General features: G+C 51.4%; 1 protein-coding gene across 1 annotated transcript in view; it reads left to right on the top strand.

The window, feature by feature from the left end:
• Window positions 1-21121, top strand: part of LOC138372699 (uncharacterized) — a 22282-nt gene extending 1161 nt beyond the window's left edge. The window contains exon 2 of the mRNA XM_069338207.1: window positions 19787-21121. Within this exon, the coding sequence (XP_069194308.1) occupies window positions 19787-21121 (1335 nt within the window). The remainder of the gene's footprint in view (window positions 1-19786) is intronic.
• The last annotated feature ends 252 nt before the right edge of the window (window positions 21122-21373 follow it).

Below are 21373 nucleotides of genomic sequence, written 5' to 3'. Positions count from 1 at the left end.
CTCCTCCATCACTATACTCCAACACTGTCTCCAACACTGCTCCTCCATCACTATACTCCAACACTGCTCCTCCATCACTATACTCCAACACTGCTCCTCCGATGGTTGTATCGAGGTCATGAATCAAAGACTCTGGGAAGTTGCCACAAGGGACCTGCTATCATGCCTCGCAGCTAACTATTTGTAAGGCCCAGCAATGGCAGTGTTGTTGAGGCCTTGGGTATAATCACGGTAGAGCTCCTGATCAGTAGATCATGGCCGCTCTCCACGCATAGACAACTATCAGGGGAAAGCACCAATCCATTACGACTACATACCACTTGGAAGGGGTCAGGATAAGGGTTTGGGATGGGACGGGGGAAAAGAATGGTTCCCAACCACTTGGACGGTCGGGGGTTGAACGCCGACCTGCATGAAGCGAGACCGTCGCTCTACCGTCCACTCCAAGTGGTTGGTGTTCACGAATAGATGTGTCGAGAGTATGAGAGTAGAGAGGGATCAAGTGGAGCATTGTGAGGGGTTAGGATCAGATGATGACAACAGTAAACAGAGCAGTAATCTCTGCAGCCCGTCAAGCCGTCCTCAACTATCTCTGTAGCCCGTCAAGCCGTCCTCAACTATCTGTCAGTCTCCTCTCCTTGGCCTTCTGGGTCAAGTGTCGTCGGCAGATGTGACATCAACCTGGCGCCAACTTGTTTGACATAAAACAGTAAACAAACACCACCAATATAGTCTAATATTTTCCTCATCCAATCGTATTAGCGTTTGCCTTTCCATTGGAGACTTTCGGCGCCGTGGAGAGGCCACTCTAGACCGACCACCAGAGCGCAACTCCATAGTCTCCTGAGACTGATGGAAGCTTACTACTATACGTCTTAACATAAAATATTCCCTGACAGTCCTTCATGGTGGGTGTGAGTGAGTATGACCTACTATCCTAGGAACGGTCATCAGTAGTTGGTCCCGACTCTGGTCAACCACAGGATGAACGACACTCCTTCACCTCTGAACGCCTCCCATGAACGACCACAACGCTATGCCTTAATCCTGCTATTTTGAAAGTGTCCCAAGATGGGCTCGAGCGAGCTCCTGATGTTCTTATATATGGATCTCTCACACGAATGCTACCTTAAGTTGTTTCTGTCTTGCTACGTTGATTTGTTTTCTGTACTTCAAATGTGCAGTCGGGGATAAGTTATAGTGTGGTATTGTGTTGTTCTCAGAGATCATAGCAGGTTTGTCAGTCACTTTGGGTCATTAACTGACTGACACGTGTGTTAAAGGCGCTCTTAACGTCTACTCTAGGCGGTGAGGAATACAAAGACACCAGGAGTTGGAACTTGAGACATATTCCTCATGTAATGCTGTGAGGAATGCTCTCATTCCTATTTTTGTGTAAACACATGTTGGAGTAGACGGCTTCTGACTCCTGTTCGGAGGCTGAGAGCTCTCTCTCTCTCTCGTCTCATAGTCTGTGTTTTCTGCTACAGTGAACTTTGACCTACACTTACCGGGGTCAGTGTTTTTTTTCTTAACAAGCGGCAAACCGCTGGCAAAGTTCTCTAGGAAAGCATTCACACACACACACACACAATGTGTGTGTTAGGGGGGACATGATCACCACATTCAAGATCCTCAAGGGAATTGACAGGGTTGATAAAGACAGGCTGTTTAACACAAGGGGCACACGCACTAGGGGACACAGGTGGAAACTGAGTGCCCAAATGAGCCACAGAGATATTAGAAAGAACTTTTTTAGTGTCAGAGTGGTTGACAAATGGAATGCATTAGGAAGTGATGTGGTGGAGGCTGACTCCATACACAGTTTCAAGTGTAGATATGATAGAGCCCAATAGGCTCAGGAACCTGTACACCTGTTGATTGACAGTTGAGAGGCGGGACCAAAGAGCCAGAGCTCAACCCCCGCAAGCACAACTAGGTGAGTACACACACACACACACACACACACACACACACACACACACACACACACACACACACACACACACACACACAAACAAACACACACACACGTCGTTTGCTGACGACGCCAAAATTATGAGAAGGATTAAGACAGAGGAGGACAGCTTGAGGCTTCAAGAAGACCTGGACAAGCTGCAGGAATGGTCGAACAAATGGCTGTTAGAGTTTAATCCAAGCAAATGTAATGTAATGAAGATAGGGGTAGGAAGCAGGAGACCAGATACAAGGTATCACTTGGGAGATGAAATACTTCAAGAGTCCGAGAGAGAGAAAGACCTGGGGGTTGATATCACGCCAGACCTGTCCCCTGAAGCTCATATCAAGAGGATAACAGCAGCAGCATATGCCAGGTTGGCTAACATAAGAACGGCCTTTAGAAACTTGTGTAAGGAATCTTTCAGAACGTTATATACCACATATGTCAGACCAATCCTGGAGTATGCGGCACCAGCATGGAGTCCATATCTTGTCAAGCATAAGACTAAAATGGAAAAGGTTCAAAGGTTTGCCACCAGACTAGTACCCGAGCTGAGAGGTATGAGCTACGACGAGAGACTACGGGAATTAAACCTCACTTCGTTGGAAGACAGAAGACTTAGGGGGGACATGATCACCACATTCAAGATCCTCAAGGGAATCGACAGGGTTGATAAAGACAGGTTGTTTAACACAAGGGGCACACGCACTAGGGGACACAGGTGGAAACTGAGTGCCCAAATGAGCCACAGAGATATTAGAAAGAACTTTTTTAGTGTCAGAGTGGTTGACAAATGGAATGCATTAGGAAGTGATGTGGTGGAGGCTGACTCTATACACAGTTTCAAGTGTAGATATGATAGAGCCCAATAGGCTCAGGAACCTGTACACCTATTGATTGACAGTTGAGAGGCGGGACCAAAGAGTCAGAGCTCAACCCCCGCAAGCACAACTAGGTGAGTACAGACACACACACACACACACATTTTTGGATTGTCAGAAAGCCTTTGATACAGTGCCACACAAGAGGCTAGTGAAAACACTGGAGATGCAGGCTGGAGTGAAAGGGAAGGTACTCCGTTGGATACAGGAGTACCTAAGTAACAGGGGACAACGAGTCAGTGTGAGGGGTGAGGTCTCAGATTGGCGAGACGTTACGAGTGGAGTACCGCAGGGGTCAGTCCTTGAACCTATACTGTTTCTGATATATGTAAATGATCTTCCAGAGGGTATAGAATCGTTTCTCTCAATGTTTGCCGATGATGCAAAAATTATGAGGAGGATTGAAACTAAGGACGATAGTAGGAGGCTACAAGATGACCTAGACAGACTGAGTGAATGGTCCAACAAATGGCTGTTGAAGTTCAACCCGAGTAAATGCAAAGTAATGAAACTAGGCAGTGGAAACAGGAGGCCAGACACAGGATACAGAATAGGAGATGAAGTACTTAATGAAACAGACAGAGAGAAAGATCTAGGAGTTGATATCACACCAAACCTGTCTCCTGAAGCCCACATAAAAAGAATAATGTCTGCGGCATATGCGAGGCTGACTAACATCAGAACAGCGTTCAGGAACCTGTGTAAGGAATCATTCAGAATCTTGTACACCACATATGTAAGACTAATCCTGGAGTATGCGGCCCCAGCTTGGAGCCCGTACCTTGTCAAGCACAAGACGAAGCTGGAAAAAGTCCAAAGGTATGCCACTAGACTAGTCCCAGAACTAAGAGGTATGAGTTACGAGGAAAGGCTGCGGGAAATGCACCTTACGACACTGGAAGACAGAAGAGTAAGGGGAGACATGATCACAACCTACAAAATCCTCAGAGGAATCGACCGGGTAAACAAGGATGAACTATTCAACACTGGTGGGACGCGAACAAGGGGACACAGGTTTAAACTGAGTACCCACATGAGCCACAGAGACGTTAGAAGGAACTTTTTCAGTGTCAGAGTAGTTAACGGATGGAATGCATTAGGCAGTGATGTGGTGGAGGCTGACTCCATACACAGTTTTAAATGTAGATATGATAGAGCCCAGTAGGCTCAGGAATCTGTACACCAGTTGATTGACAGTTGAGAGGCGGGACCAAAGAGTCAAAGCTCAACCCCCGCAAGCACAAATAGGTGAGTACACACACACACACACACACACACACACACACAAGGACAGTACACAATGAAGGGAAACTACCTGCCTGTGAAAACTCGAGAAAGAGTCCTGGGAATGGACTTAACACCAAATCTAACTCCTGAGGCACACATAAATAGGATAACATCAGCAGCGTACTCTACACTAGCGACAGTTAGAACATCGTTCAGGAACCTAAGTAAGGAGGCATTTAGAGCACTTTACACTGAAAACGTAACGCCAGTCTTATAGTATGCCGCTCCATCGTGGAACCCGTGGAACCCCCACCTGAAGAAACACATAAGGAAACTGGAAAAGGTTCAGAAGTTTGCGACGAGGCTCGTCTCAGAATTGCGAGGGATGGGGCATGAAGAGCGCCTGAAGGAACTGAACCTGACGCCGCAAAAAAAAAAACAAAAAAAAGAAGGAAGCGGGGAGATATAATAGACATAAAATAATTAGGGGGATTGACAGAGTGGAAATAGAGGAAATGTTCACACTGAATACCAACAGAACGACACGGGTGGAAGCTGGAAACTCAGATGAGAAATACAGATGCTAGAAAGTTATTATTAAGTGCAAGAGTAGTGGAACAATGGAATGAACTAAAGGAGCTGGTTGTGGAACTCTATTCATAATTTTAAAAGTAGATATGATAGGGAAATAGGTCAGGAGTCATTGCTGTAAACAACCGGCAGCTAGAAAGGCGAGATCCAAGAGCCAATGCTCGATCCTGCAGTCACAAATAGGTGAGTACGCATACACACGTGGAGGGCCTCGCGGCTGAGTGGACAGTGCTCGTGGGGTCGTAGTCCAAAAGGCCTGGGTTCAATTTCCAGCCGAGGTAGAAACAAAGGGGCAGTTTCTTTCCCCCTGATGCCCCTGTTTACCTAGCAGTAAACAGATACCTGGGAGTTAGACGGCTGCTTCCTGGGGACGTGTGAGTGTGAGGAAAAATAGATTGGTTAGAAAGGCAGGGTCCAAGAGCTAATAGCTCGATTCTACAGACACAAATAGTAAATACACCAACAGTGAACAATCAGTGTAATAATGTAACCATTGTGACATCTTGAGGGATACATTCTGATTCAGCTGACACAGCTATACTGAGCTCACAAGGTTGTTTTGTTGTTGTTTTAGATTTAGCTACTCAGAACGAAATGTGCATGTAGCACAGGCTATGGTGAGCCCGTAATTGAGTTCGGTTATTCGCGACAACCTTGTTACTCTGATATTTGGGTCAAAGATTTAAATGGAGGTGGGGTTTCCTCCTTTTTCCCTGTTTCTTTTTCCCTTCTGTTTTAGTCGTGTTTTAATAACATTATCTTGGTGGCGGATGTAGGTGCAGAATGTTCACTAGTCAGTCCCATTGTTTAACGGCTTTTCTAATCATTGTAGTGGCTGTGGAATGTACATCTAATGCAGCTGCTGTCGTTGGATTAATGTTGAGTTTGATGCGCAGGGCTTCAGTAGCTTCACATTCCAGTAAGTAGTGCAATAGTGGCGCCTCTGCTTCTGTTCCACAGATATGACACTCTTTAACTATTGGGTTCATTACCTCCCAGCAGCACTTGTAACCAAGTCTGAGTCTGTGTATGGCTACTGCAATGTCTCTGGATATCTTTTTGTCAGGCTTGAAAGAGTAGTAGCCAGTGGCTTGTTTGTACCATATCGCAGTCTATCTTCCTTCCGCTACTTTTTCTCTGTGGCGACTTTTAGTTGAGAGTATTTTCTTCTTGATTTGCTCCTTAACCTGTGAAAGACTTGGAGGTATTTGAACCTGTACAACAGGTAGAGCAGTGGCAGTTTTTGCTAGCGAGTCTGCCTTTTCATTATCATCTATGCCAATGTGACTTGGTATCCAATTTAGGGTGTTTGACAGCCCTAGATCATGGGCTTCTTTTCCTATATGTTGGATTTCTGTGAGGAGTTGTATATTATCTCTGTGCTGACTGGATAACAATGCCTGGAGCGAAGATTTACAGTCGGTATGAATGATGACATCATGTAAATTATTCTCAATTGTATAGTTTATGGCCTCCTTCAGGGCATATAATTTTGTCAGCAATGTTGAGCATCCACTATTCATGCTCCAGTAAGCTTCATGGTTGGCAGTGTAAACTGCTGCCCCAGCTTTCTTGATCAACTGATCCGTCTGTGAAGATGTGTCGTCTCAGTCTGGTGACGTCTTAGCTTCTTACGATTTCGTCGAATTCTGTATTGCTGTAATTGTTGTTACCAATAATTTGGCGGATTCGTTCAAGTTGGTGGTGCAGGAGCTGCCAAGAATAGCATGTACTTATTGCACTATCTACATATGTATTGATGACGCTTCTCTTATACAGTGGTACAGTCAGTGGTACACTCTCACCGTTCACACATTGTCCTGCACCAGTTCGTTTACGGTACACACCTGTGGTGAACCTGTCCGAGTTACCCTTAACGAGAACATCGAGGAATGGAATCCTGCCGCCTTTATTTTTCTCAACAGTGAATCTCAAGCCTGAGAATTTTTGAAGCTTGACACGAAGCCTCTCCAATGTGTTGGTATTGTCAACATACATTAATATGTCGTCGACATATCTGCAGTTGATATTAGGGTTTAACCCTTCTATCTGCATTATGGACGACTTAACATGGTCGGCGTTCAATCCCCGACCGTCCCAGTGGTTGGGCACCATTCCTTATCCCCCCTCACCCCTTCCTATCCTACATCCTTATCCTGACTCCTCTCCAGTGGTTTATAGTCGTAATGGTTTGGTGCTTTTCCCCTGAAAATTCCCCCCCCCCTTCTCTCTCTCTCTCTCTCTCTCTCTCTCTCTCTCTCCTCCACTCCAGCTTAAGGATGCTGAGAGTTCCATGATCCTCTTACGACCCACTCTTCTATCTCAGCAACCTCTTAAGAGTACCTCCTTCTTACCAGCTCCCTCCTTCCCTCCCTCCTTCTCACCAGCTCCCTCCTTCCCTCCCTCCTTCTCACCAGCTCCCTCCTTCTCACCAGCTCCCTCCTTCCCTCCCTCCTTCTCACCAGCTCCCTCCTTCCCTCCCTCCTTCCCTCCCTCCTTCTCACCAGCTCCCTCCTTCCCTCTCTCCTTCTCACCAGCTCCGTCCTTCCCTCCCTCCTTCCCTCCCTCCTTCTCACCAGCTCCCTCCTTCCCTCCCTCCTTCTCACCAGCTCCCTCCTTCCCTCCCTCCTTCTCACCAGCTCCCTCCTTCCCTCCCTCCTTCTCACCAGCTCCCTCCTTCCCTCCCTCCTTCTCACCAGCTCCCTCATTCCCTCCCTCCTTCCCTCCCTCCTTCTCACCAGCTCCGTCCTTCCCTCCCTCCTTCCCTCCCTCCTTCTCACCAGCTCCCTCCTTTCCTCTCTCCTTCTCACCAGCTCCCTCCTTCCCTCCCTCCTTCTCACCAGCTCCCTCCTTCCCTCTCTCCTTCTCACCAGCTCCGTCCTTCTCACCAGCTCCGTCCTTCTCACCAGCTCCTTCCCTCCCTCCCTCCCTCCTCGCCCTGCCTCGCCCTCACCACTCTCCCCTCCCTCTACACTTCCCTCATCACTCTCCCCTCCCTCTACACTTCCCTCACCACTCTCCCCTCCCTCTACACTTCCCTCACCACTCTCCCTCCCTCTACACTTCCCTCATCACTCTCCCCTCCCTCTACACTTCCCTCACCACTCTCCCCTCCCTCTTCACTTCCCTCACCACACAAATCCCTCTCTACAAACTTCTCATCAGAACTCTCCTAATTACCCTACACGGCTGGCTTATTGTGATCTGTTGTTGTTGTTGCCAATGAGAGGTTGTGAACTAATTAGAGCCAGTTGTAGCTTGTTGGGACTTTGGTATTGTGCTGTTGTGGCCGTCAAGAGCCTTGTTACCACTCAATGTTGGTGTGAGTGAGTAATTACCTGAGTGCAATTACTACGCTCTTGGTGTCCCGTCTTCCCGGTACTCTCTTGTTTGTGGGGCTTTGTGTCTGTACTCCCCTAGTTGTGCTTGCGGGGGTTGAGCTCTGGCGCTTTGGTCCCGCCTCTCAACTGTCAATCAATCAACTGTTACTATTTTTTTTTCACACACATCCCCAGGAAGCACCCCGTAACAGCTGTCTAACTCCTAGATATCTATTTACTGTTAGGTAACAGGCGCATCAGGGTGAAAGAAATTCTGCCCATTTTTGTTTCCACTGACACCGCGAATCGAATCCTGAACCACAGGACAATGTATCCAGGGTGCTGTCTACTCAGCCACCAGCGCCCGTGCTGTGTGTGCATGCGTATATGTCTGTGTGTGCGCGCGTGACTGTGTGCTCGCACGCGTCTTTGCTCCCATGTGTATCGTGTTTGGGGGTTTCTCCTCGTCAGTAAACGTTTCCTTCAGAAGTGTTTGAAACTTTGTCAAATCCAGAGGGTGAAGAAGTTTACCGCCCAGACCCTTCGTCTCCTGAGGTGAGGGGCTGCGACCTCAGCCTTACTGCTACTCTTAACTTCCAACAATGCTCTCATTTACTCCTCATAAACCCTTTTTATTGCTATACAAGTTATTTAAGGTTTAAATATTTAACTTTCCTGAATTACAATAGCTTGTCTATCATATTAAATCGACCAATTTATAGTCAGTTATCAACATGAGCTGAAACAGGATAGCAGTTGTTATCTTGTAGCACTATTTAATAAACTTGAATGGTTATTTTTTTTATCCTTGGTGCCCCTGTGGTTCAAGTGGTTGGGCACTGTTTCTTTCCTTCCTTCTCATATTCCAGCTCTTTGTCCTCATATCCTAGCTCCATGTCCTCATATCCCAGCTCCTTGTCTTCATATCCCAGCTTCTTGTCCTCATATCCCAGTTCATTGTCCTCATATCTCAGCTCCATGTCTTCATATACCACCTCCTTGTCCTCATATCCCAGCTCCTTGTCCTCATATCCCAGCTCCTTGTCCTCATATCCCAGCTCCTTGTCCTCATATCCCAGCTCCTTGTCCACATATCCCACCTCCTTGTCCTCATATCCCAGCTCCTTGTCCTCATATCCCAGCTCCTTGTCCATATATCCCACCTCCTTGTCCTCATATCCCAGCTCCTTGTCCACATATCCCAGCTCCTTGTCCACATATCCCACCTCCTTGTCCTCATATCCCAGCTCCTTGTCCACATATCCCAGCTCCTTGTCCACATATCCCACCTCCTTGTCCTCATATCCCAGCTCCTTGTCCTCATATCCCAGCTCCTTGTCCATATATCCCACCTCCTTGTCCTCATATCCCAGCTCCTTGTCCACATATCCCAGCTCCTTGTCCACATATCCCAGCTCCTTGTCCACATATCCCACCTCCTTGTCCTCATATCCCAGCTCCTTGTCCTCATATCCCCGCTGCTAATGAATGAATATACTAGATTGATGAGTGATGAAGATTAAGCCACCCAAGAGGTGGCATGGGCATGAATATCCCGTAAGAATATACAAGGTGCATATTTATTCTAAACACACATGTGAAAGAGGTGAAGGTGTGTGTTGGGGGGGGGGGGGTTAAGGTGAAGTAATCACACATAGGGGAAGAAATACGGGGAATAATAGAGATGAAAAAACAAACTCTGCTATGCCCCTGTTACCTAGCAGTAAATAGGTACCTGGGAGTTAGTCAGCTGTCACGGGCTGCTTCCTGGGGGGTGGAGGCCTGGTCGAGGACCGGGCCGCGGGGACACTAAAGCCCAGAAATCATCTCAAGATAACCTCCCTCCAAATCTCATAAATCTTTGGTCTTTTACAAACAACAGAGATGAATGCCAATCAAACACTGGGTAAGGCGGTGGGTGGAGACAATTCGGAAGGGATAACGTCTGGATGATATCGTTATATCCGGTGCTGCATAGCGAGGTCTGGATCTGAGGGTAGATAAGATATCAGAGTCGTTACTCTGTATATTTAGGGCGGGTCTTGTGTTCTCTGATGAGTATTGCTTCCAGCATTTGCTGTCTTCACTGGTGAGTGGTGGATGCTGGGATTGTTCTATTGTCTACTACCATCATACTATTGTCTACTACCATCATACTACTGCTATTTATGCGAGTAGAAATGTAGAAAACGAGAAAATTTGATCTTTATAAGACCCCCTCACATATAGAATTCCAGTCATACACTCACAGTCACACAGTCACACAGTCCCACAGTCCCACAGTCCCACAGTCACACAGTCCAACAGTCCAACAGTCCCACAGTCACACAGTCCAACAGTCCCACAGTCACACAGTCCAACAGTCCCACAGTCACACAGTCCAACAGTCACACAGTCCAATAGTCACCCAGTCCAACAGTCACACAGTCCAACAGTCACACAGTCCAACAGTCACACAGTCCAACAGTCACACAGTTCAACAGTCACACAGTCCAATAGTCACACAGTCCAACAGTTACACAGTCCAACAGTCACACAGTCCCACAGTCCAACAGTCACACAGTCCAACACTCACACAGTCACACAGTCCAACAGTCACACAGTCCCACAGTCACACAGTCCAACAGTCACACAGTCCAACAGTCACACAGTCCCACAGTCCAACAGTCACACAGTCCAACACTCACACACTCACACAGTCCAACAGTCACACAGTCCCACAGTCACACAGTCCAACAGTCCCACAGTCACACAGTCCAACAGTCCCACAGTCACACAGTCCAACAGTCACACAGTCCCACAGTCACACAGTCCAACAGTCACACAGTCCAACAGTCACACAGTCCCACAGTCCAACAGTCACACAGTCCAACACTCACACAGTCACACAGTCCAACAGTCACACAGTCCCACAGTCACACAGTCCAACAGTCACACAGTCCAACAGTCACACAGTCCAACAGTCACACAGTCCAACAGTCACACAGTCCAACAGTCCCACAGTCACACAGTCCAACAGTCACACAGTCCTACAGTCACACAGACACACAGTTCAACAGTCACACAGTCACACAGTCCCACAGTCCAACAGTCACACAGTCCAACAGTCACACAGTCCAACAGTCACACAGTCCAACAGTCACACAGTCCAACAGTCGCACAGTCCAACAGTCACACAGTCACAGTCACACAGTCCAACAGTCACACAGTCACAGTCACACAGTCAGTCACACAGTCCAACAGTCACACAGTCACAGTCACACAGTCCAACAGTCACACAGTCACACAGCCAGTCAAGCTGGAGAAACAGGCAGGTGTACCTGGTAAGGTGCTCCAGTGGATAAGGGAGTACCTAAGCAATAGGAAGCAGAGAGTTACGGTGAGGGGTGAGACCTCCGATTGGCGTGAAGTCACCAGTGGAGTCCCACAGGGCTCTGTACTCGGTCCTATCTTGTTTCTGATATATGTAAATGATCTCCCGGAGGGTATAGATTCATTTCTCTCAATGTTTGCCGACGATGCCAAAATTATGAGAAGGATTAAGACAGAAGATGACTGTTTGAGGCTTCAAGAAGACATAGACAAACTGCAGGAATGGTCGAACAAGTGGTTGTTAGAGTTTAACCCAACCAAATGTAATATAATGAAGATAGGTGCAGGGAGCAGGAGGCCAAATACAAGGTATTATCTGGGAGAGGAAATTCTTCAGGAGTCAGAGAAAGAAAAAGACTTGGGAGTTGATATCACGCCAGACCTGTCTTCTGCAGCGCATATCAAGAGGATAACATCAGCGGCATATGCCAGGCTGGCCAACATACGAACGGCATTCAGAAATTTGTGTAAAGAATCATTCAGAACTTTGTATACCACATATGTCAGGCCAATCCTGGAGTATGCAGCCCCAGCATGGAGTTCGTATCTAGTCAAGGATAAGACGAAACTGGAAAAGGTTCAAAGATTTGCCACCAGACTAGTACCCGAGCTGAGAGGTATGAGCTACGAGGAGAGACTACGGGAATTAAACCTCACTTCGATGGAAGACAGAAGAGTTAGGGGGGACATGATCACCACATTCAAGATTCTCAAGGGAATTGATAGGGTAGATAAAGACAGGCTATTTAACACAAGGGGCACACGCACAAGGGGACACAGGTGGAAACTGAGTGCCCAAATGAGCCACAGAGATATTAGAAAGAACTTTTTTAGTGTCAGAGTGGTTGACAAATGGAATGCATTAGGAAGTGATGTGGTGGAGGCTGACTCCATACACAGTTTCAAGTGTAGATATGATAGAGCCCAATAGGCTCAGGAATCTGTACAACTGTTGACTGACGGTTGAGAGGCGGGACCAAAGAGCCAGAGCTCAACCCCCGCAAGCACAACTAGGTGAGTACAACTAGGTGAGTACACGGTCCCATAGTCCCACAGTCACATAGTCCCATAGTCCCACAGTCACACAGTCCCACAGTCACATAGTCCCATAGTCCCACAGTCACACAGTCCCACAGTCACACAGTCCCACAGTCACACAGTCCCACAGTCACAGTCCCACAGTCACACAGTCCCACAGTCACACAGTCCCACAGTCACACAGTCCCACAGTCACACAGTCACACAGTCACACAGTCACAGTCACACAGTCACACAGTCCCACAGTCACACAGTCCCACAGTCACACAGTCCCACAGTCCCACAGTCACACAGTCCCACAGTCACACAGTCACACAGTCCCAGTCACAGTCCCACAGTCACACAGTCCCACAGTCACACAGTCCCACAGTCACACAGTCACACAGTCCCAGTCACACAGTCCCACAGTCACACAGTCCCACAGTCACACAGTCCCACAGTCACACAGTCCCACAGTCACACAGTCCCACAGTCACACAGTCCCACAGTCACACAGTCACACAGTCCCACAGTCACACAGTCCCACAGTCACACAGTCCCACAGTCACACAGTCCCACAGTCACACAGTCCCACAGTCACACAGTCACACAGTCCCACAGTCACACAGTCACACAGTCCCACAGTCACAGTCCCACAGTCACAGTCACACAGTCACACAGTCCCACAGTCACACAGTCCCACAGTCACACAGTCACACAGTCCCACAGTCACACAGTCCCACAGTCACACAGTCCCACAGTCACACAGTCACACAGTCCCACAGTCACACAGTCCCACAGTCACACAGTCCCACAGTCACACAGTCACACAGTCCCACAGTCCCACAGTCACACAGTCCCACAGTCACACAGTCCCACAGTCACACAGTCCCACAGTCCCACAGTCACACAGTCACACAGTCCCACAGTCACACAGTCCCACAGTCACACAGTCCCACAGTCACACAGTCCCACAGTCACAGTCCCACAGTCACAGTCCCACAGTCCCACAGTCACACAGTCACACAGTCACACAGTCCCACAGTCACACAGTCCCACAGTCACACAGTCCCACAGTCACACAGTCACACAGTCCCACAGTCCCACAGTCCCACAGTCACACAGTCCCACAGTCACACAGTCCCACAGTCCCACAGTCACACAGTCCCACAGTCACACAGTCCCACAGTCACACAGTCCCACAGTCACACAGTCCCACAGTCACACAGTCACACAGTCCCACAGTCACACAGTCCCACAGTCACACAGTCACACAGTCCCACAGTCACACAGTCCCACAGTCACACAGTCCCACAGTCACACAGTCCCACAGTCACACAGTCCCACAGTCACACAGTCCCACAGTCACACAGTCACACAGTCACACAGTCCCACAGTCCCACAGTCACACAGTCACACAGTCCCACAGTCACAGTCCCACAGTCACACAGTCCCACAGTCACACAGTCACACAGTCCCACAGTCCCACAGTCCCACAGTCACACAGTCACACAGTCCCACAGTCACACAGTCCCACAGTCACACAGTCCCACAGTCACACAGTCCCACAGTCACACAGTCCCAGTCACACAGCCACACAGTCCCACAGTCACACAGTCCCAGTCACACAGTCACACAGTCACACAGTCCCACAGTCCCACAGTCACAGTCACACAATCCCAGTCATAGTCACACAGTCACAGTCCCACAGTCCCACAGTCACACAGTCATACACTCACAGTCCCACAGTCCCACAGTCAAAGTCACACAGTCCCAGTCACACAGTCCCACAGTCACAGTCCCACAGTCACAGTCTCACAGTCCCACAGTCACAGTCACACAGTCCCACAGTCACAGTCACACAGTTCCACAGTCACACAGTCATACACTCACAGTCCCACAGTCACACAGTCTCACAGTCACACAGTCCCACAGTCCCACAGTCACACAGTCCCACAGTCACAGTCCCACAGTCACACAATCACACAGTCACACAGTCATACACTCACAGTCCCACAGTCACACAGTCACAGTCCCACAGTCCCACAGTCACAGTCCCACAGTCACAGTCCCACAGTCCCACAGTCCCACAGTCACAGTCCCACAGTCACAGTCCCACAGTCACACAGTCCCACAGTCACACAGTCCCACAGTCACAGTCCCACAGTCACAGTCCCACAGTCACACAATCACACAGTCATACACTCACAGTCCCACAGTCACACAGTCACAGTCACACAGTCTTACACTCACAGTCCCACAGTCACACAGTCCCACAGTCACACAGTCCCACAGTCACAGTCCCACAGTCACAGTCCCACAGTCACACAGTCACAGAGAGACTCCTCTGCCTGGCCATGTGACCGTGGCTGAGAGAGTGCATTAGTATATTATTATGTGGAGGGAGCGTGGCACTGAGTTTTCTGGTGGTGTTGTTCGCTTGTCTCAGAGAATACCACAGCTCCCGGGCACCACCAGTCACGTCTATGGAGTCTCTTGCAGTCTTCTATTTTCCTGTCTATTGGAGCCCTCTAATGTACCAGTGTATTATTGCTGTCTGTGGCAGCAGTTGTGTTGCAACAGGCTATTATAGAATGCCATTCAAATATTCTATTACATCAGTTTATCGCAGTAATCTTTTCAAACCGTATATAGCAGCTGAGTATTGTAAACCGGCTATTGCACCCGTTTATTGACTTAAATAACAATGCATATCTCGTTTTTATCTATAAAAACATATTTTTCCTTGGTAAACATAATTAATATTTAAGCATCGCTGGGCGCACCGGAGTTAAAAAGCAAATGATTCTCTACATTCTTGTTATGTGTGTGTTTAATGCGGTTGTTGTTGTTGGTAGTAAGTGATTCCTCTCTCACGGACGGGTCTGAGGGTACATCTGATGGTAGGGTCAGGCTACGAGGCGGTACATCTGAGGGTAGGGTCAGGCTACGAGGCAGTACATCTGAGGGAAGGGACAGGCTACGGGGCAGTACATCTGAGGGAAGGGTCAGGCTACGAGGCGGTACATCTGAGGGAAGGGTCAGGCTACGAGGCGGTACATCTGATGGTAGGATCAGGCTACGAGGCGGTACATCTGAGGGTAGGGTCAGGCTACGAGGCAGTACATCTGAGGGAAGGGTCAGGCTACGAGGCGGTACATCTGATGGTAGGGTCAGGCTACGAGGCGGTACATCTGAGGGAAGGGTCAGGCTACGAGGCGGTACATCTGAGGGTAGGGTCAGGCTACGAGGCGGTACATCTGAGGGTAGGGTCAGGCTACGAGGCGGTACATCTGAGGGTAGGGTCAGGCTACGAGGCAGTACATCTGAGGGTAGGGTCAGGCTACGAGGCAGGACATCTGAGGGTAGGGTCAGGCTACGAGGCGGCACATCTGAGGGAAGGGTCAGGCTACGAGGCGGTACATCTGAGGGTAGGGTCAGGCTACGAGGCGGTACATCTGATGGTAGGGTCAGGCTACGAGGCAGTACATCTGAGGGTAGGGTCAGGCTACGAGGCGGTACATCTGATGGTAGGGTCAGGCTACGAGGCGGCACATCTGAGGGAAGGGTCAGGCTACGAGGCGGTACATCTGATGGTAGGATCAGGCTACGAGGCGGTACATCTGAGGGTAGGGTCAGGCTACGAGGCAGTACATCTGAGGGAAGGGTCAGGCTACGAGGCAGTACATCTGAGGGAAGGGTCAGGCTACGAGGCGGTACATCTGATGGTAGGGTCAGGCTACGAGGCGGTACATCTGGTGATAGGGTCAGGCTACGAGGCGGCACATCTTGTGGTAGGGTCAGGCTACGAGGCGGTACATCTGATGGTAGGGTCAGGCTACGAGGCGGCACATCTTGTGGTAGGGTCAGGCTACGAGGCGGTACATCTGGTGGTAGGGTCAGGCTACGAGGCGGCACATCTTGTGGTAGGGTCAGGCTACGAGGCGGTACATCTGATGGTAGGATCAGGCTACGAGGCGGTACATCTGAGGGTAGGGTCAGGCTACGAGGCAGTACATCTGAGGGAAGGGTCAGGCTACGAGGCAGTACATCTGAGGGAAGGGTCAGGCTACGAGGCGGTACATCTGATGGTAGGGTCAGGCTACGAGGCGGCACATCTTGTGGTAGGGTCAGGCTACGAGGCGGTACATCTGGTGGTAGGGTCAGGCTACGAGGCGGCACATCTTGTGGTAGGGTCAGGCTACGAGGCAGTACATCTGATGGTAGGGTCAGGCTACGAGGCAGTACATCTGAGGGAAGGGTCAGGCTACGAGGCAGTACATCTGAGGGAAGGGTCAGGCTACGAGGCGGTACATCTGAGGGTAGGGTCAGGCTACGAGGCGGTACATCTGAGGGTAGGGTCAGGCTACGAGGCGGTACATCTGAGGGTAGGGTCAGGCTACGAGGCAGGACATCTGAGGGTAGGGTCAGGCTACGAGGCAGGGCATCTGAGGGAAGGGTCAGGCTACGAGGCAGTACACCTGAGGGAAGGGTCAGGCTACGAGGCAGTACATCTGAGGGAAGGGTCAGGCTACGAGGCGGTACATCTGAGGGTAGGGTCAGGCTACGAGGCAGGACATCTGAGGGTAGGGTCAGGCTACGAGGCAGGACATCTGAGGGAAGGGTCAGGCTACGAGGCAGTACACCTCAGGGAAGGGTCAGGCTACGAGGCAGTACATCTGAGGGAAGGGTCAGGCTACGAGGCAGTACATCTGAGGGTAGGGTCAGGCTACGAGGCAGTACATCTGAGGGTAGGGTCAGGCTACGAGGCAGGACATCTGAGGGTAGGGTCAGGCTACGAGGCGGTACATCTGAGGGTAGGGTCAGGCTACGAGGCGGTACATCTGAGGGTACGGTCAGGCTACGAGGCAGGACATCTGAGGGTAGGGTCAGGCTACGAGGCAGGACATCTGAGGGAAGGGTCAGGCTACGAGGCAGTACATCTGAGGGTAGGGTCAGGCTACGAGGCAGGACATCTGAGGGTAGGGTCAGGCTACGAGGCAGTACACCTGAGGGAAGGGTCAGGCTACGAGGCAGGACATCTGAGGGTAGGGTCAGGCTACGAGGCAGTACATCTGAGGGAAGGGTCAGGCTACGAGGCAGGACATCTGAGGGAAGGGTCAGGCTACGAGGCGGTACACCTGAGGGTAGGGTCAGACTACGAGGCGGTACACCTGAGGGAAGGGTCAGGCTACGAGGCGGTACACCTGAGGGAAGGGTCAGGCTACGAGGCAGGACATCTGAGGGTAGGGTCAGGCTACGAGGCAGTACACCTGAGGGTAGGGTCAGACTACGAGGCAGTACACCTGGGGTTAGGGTCAGACTACGAGGCAGTACACCTGAGGGAAGGGTCAGACTACGAGGGAACACATCTGAGGGTAGGGTCAGGCTACGAGGCAGTACACCTGAGGGTAGGGTCAGGCTACGAGGCAGGACATCTGAGGGTAGGGTCAGGCTACGAGGCAGGACATCTGAGGGTAGGGTCAGGCTACGAGGCAGGACATCTGAGGGAAGGGTCAGGCTACGAGGCAGGACATCTGAGGGTAGGGTCAGGCTACGAGGCAGTACACCTGAGGGAAGGGTCAGACTACGAGGGAACACATCTGAGGGTAGGGTCAGGCTACGAGGCAGTACACCTGAGGGTAGGGTCAGGCTACGAGGCAGGACATCTAGAGGGTAGGGTCAGGCTACGAGGCAGGACATCTGAGGGTAGGGTCAGGCTACGAGGCAGGACATCTGAGGGAAGGGTCAGGCTACGAGGCAGGACATCTGAGGGTAGGGTCAGGCTACGAGGCAGTACACCTGAGGGTAGGGTCAGGCTACGAGGCAGTACACCTGAGGGTAGGGTCAGGCTACGAGGCAGGACATCTGAGGGTAGGGTCAGGCTACGAGGCAGGACATCTGAGGGTAGGGTCAGGCTACGAGGCGGTACACCTGAGGGTAGGGTCAGACTACGAGGCGGTACACCTGAGGGAAGGGTCAGGCTACGAGGCGGTACACCTGAGGGAAGGGTCAGGCTACGAGGCAGGACATCTGAGGGTAGGGTCAGGCTACGAGGCAGGACATCTGAGGGTAGGGTCAGGCTACGAGGCAGTACACCTGAGGGTAGGGTCAGACTACGAGGCAGTACACCTGAGGGTAGGGTCAGACTACGAGGCAGTACACCTGAGGGAAGGGTCAGACTACGAGGGAACACATCTGAGGGTAGGGTCAGGCTACGAGGCAGTACACCTGAGGGTAGGGTCAGGCTACGAGGCAGGACATCTGAGGGTAGGATCAGGCTACGAGGCAGGACATCTGAGGGTAGGGTCAGGCTACGAGGCAGTACACCTGAGGGTAGGGTCAGGCTACGAGGCAGGACACCTGAGGGTAGGGTCAGACTACGAGGCGGTACACCTGAGGGAAGGGTCAGACTACGAGGGAACACAGCTGAGGGTAGGGTCAGACTACGAGGGAACACAGCTGAGGGTAGGGTCAGACTACGAGGGAACACAGCTGAGGGTAGGGTCAGACTACGAGGGAACACAGCTGAGGGTAGGGTCAGACTACGAGGGAACACAGCTGAGGGTAGGGTCAGACTACGAGGGAACACAGCTGAGGGTAGGGTCAGACTACGAGGGAACACAGCTGAGGGTAGGGTCAGACTACGAGGGAACACAGCTGAGGGTAGGGTCAGACTACGAGGGAACACAGCTGAGGGTAGGGTCAGACTACGAGGGAACACAGCTGAGGGTAGGGTCAGACTACGAGGGAACACAGCTGAGGGTAGGGTCAGACTACGAGGGAACACAGCTGAGGGTAGGGTCAGACTACGAGGGAACACACCTGAGGGTAGGGTCAGACTACGAGGGAACACAGCTGAGGGTAGGGTCAGACTACGAGGCAGTACACCTGAGGGTAGGGTCAGGCTACGAGGCAGTACACCTGAGGGTAGGGTCAGGCTACGAGGCAGTACACCTGAGGGTAGGGTCAGACTATGAGGCAGTACACCTGAGGGAAGGGTCAGACTACGAGGCAGTACACCTGAGGGAAGGGTCAGACTACGAGGGAACACATCTGAGGGTAGGGTCAGGCTACGAGGGGACACAGCTGAGGGTAGGGTCAGACTACGAGGGAACACAGCTGAGGGTAGGGTCAGACTACGAGGGAACACAGCTGAGGGTAGGGTCAGACTACGAGGGAACACAGCTGAGGGTAGGGTCAGACTACGAGGCAGTACACCTGAGGGAAGGGTCAGACTACGAGGGAACACAGCTGAGGGTAGGGTCAGACTACGAGGCAGTACACCTGAGGGTAGGGTCAGGCTATGAGGCAGTACACCTGAGGGAAGGGTCAGACTACGAGGGAACACATCTGAGGGTAGGGTCAGGCTACGAGGCGGTACACCTGAGGGAAGGGTCAAACTACGAGGAACACAGCTGAGGGTAGGGTCAGACTACGAGGGAACACATCTGAGGGAAGGGTCAGACTACGAGGCAGGACACCTGAGGGTAGGGTCAGACTACGAGGCGGTACACCTGAGGGAAGGGTCAGACTACGAGGGAACACAGCTGAGGGAAGGGTCAGACTACGAGGGAACACAGCTGAGGGTAGGGTCAGACTACGAGGGAACACAGCTGAGGGTAGGGTCAGGCTACGAGGGAACACAGCTGAGGGTAGGGTCAGGCTACGAGGGAACACAGCTGAGGGTAGGGTCAGGCTACGAGGGAACACAGCTGAGGGTAGGGTCAGGCTACGAGGGAACACAGCTGAGGGTAGGGTCAGGCTACGAGGGAACACAGCTGAGGGTAGGGTCAGGCTACGAGGGAACACAGCTGAGGGTAGGGTCAGACTACGAGGGAACACAGCTGAGGGTAGGGTCAGACTACGAGGCGGTACACCTGAGGGTAGGGTCAGACTACGAGGGAACACAGCTGAGGGAAGGGTCAGACTACGAGGGAACACAGCTGAGGGAAGGGTCAGACTACGAGGGAACACAGCTGAGGGTAGGGTCAGGCTACGAGGGAACACAGCTGAGGGTAGGGTCAGACTACGAGGGAACACAGCTGAGGGTAGGGTCAGGCTACGAGGGAACACAGCTGAGGGTAGGGTCAGACTACGAGGGAACACACCTGAGGGTAGGGTCAGACTACGAGGGAACACAGCTGAGGGAAGGGTCAGACTACGAGGGAACACACCTGAGGGAAGGGTCAGACTACGAGGGAACACAGCTGAGGGAAGGGTCAGACTACGAGGGAACACACCTGAGGGAAGGGTCAGACTACGAGGGAACAAAGCTGAGGGTAGGGTCAGGCTACGAGGGAACACAGCTGAGGGTAGGGTCAGACTACGAGGGAACACAGCTGAGGGTAGGGTCAGGCTACGAGGGAACACAGCTGAGGGTAGGGTCAGGCTACGAGGGAACACAGCTGAGGGTAGGGTCAGACTACGAGGGAACACAGCTGAGGGTAGGGTCAGACTACGAGGGAACACAGCTGAGGGTAGGGTCAGACTACGAGGGAACACAGCTGAGGGTAGGGTCAGACTACGAGGGAACACAGCTGAGGGTAGGGTCAGACTACGAGGGAACACACCTGAGGGAAGGGTCAGACTACGAGGGAACACACCTGAGGGAAGGGTCAGGCTACGAGGGAACACAGCTGAGGGTAGGGTCAGACTACGAGGGAACACACCTGAGGGAAGGGTCAGACTACGAGGGAACACACCTGAGGGCAGGGTCAGACTACGAGGGAACACAGCTGAGGGTCAGGTGAGGTTAAGAGTACGCAGACGGAGCCATGCAGGTGTAGGAACCATTATATTAACATAACGCAGCCTGGCACCCGTCAGGGGGGGGGGGGGGTTTACCGACCCCTGCTGCTGCTGCCTCTGCTGCTGCTGCTGTTGCTGCTGCTGATGTTGCTGCTGCTGCTGCTGCCGCTGCTGCTGCTGCTGTTGCTGCTGCTGATGTTGCTGCTCCTGCTGGTGCTACTGCAGCTGCTGCTCCTGCTGGTGCTACTGCAGCT

The sequence above is a fragment of the Procambarus clarkii genome, chromosome 39, assembly GCF_040958095.1.
Source record: "Procambarus clarkii isolate CNS0578487 chromosome 39, FALCON_Pclarkii_2.0, whole genome shotgun sequence".
Taxonomy (NCBI): domain Eukaryota; kingdom Metazoa; phylum Arthropoda; class Malacostraca; order Decapoda; family Cambaridae; genus Procambarus; species Procambarus clarkii.
Note: the sequence above shows the minus strand (reverse complement) of the source record. Positions and strands in the feature narration are given on the sequence as shown.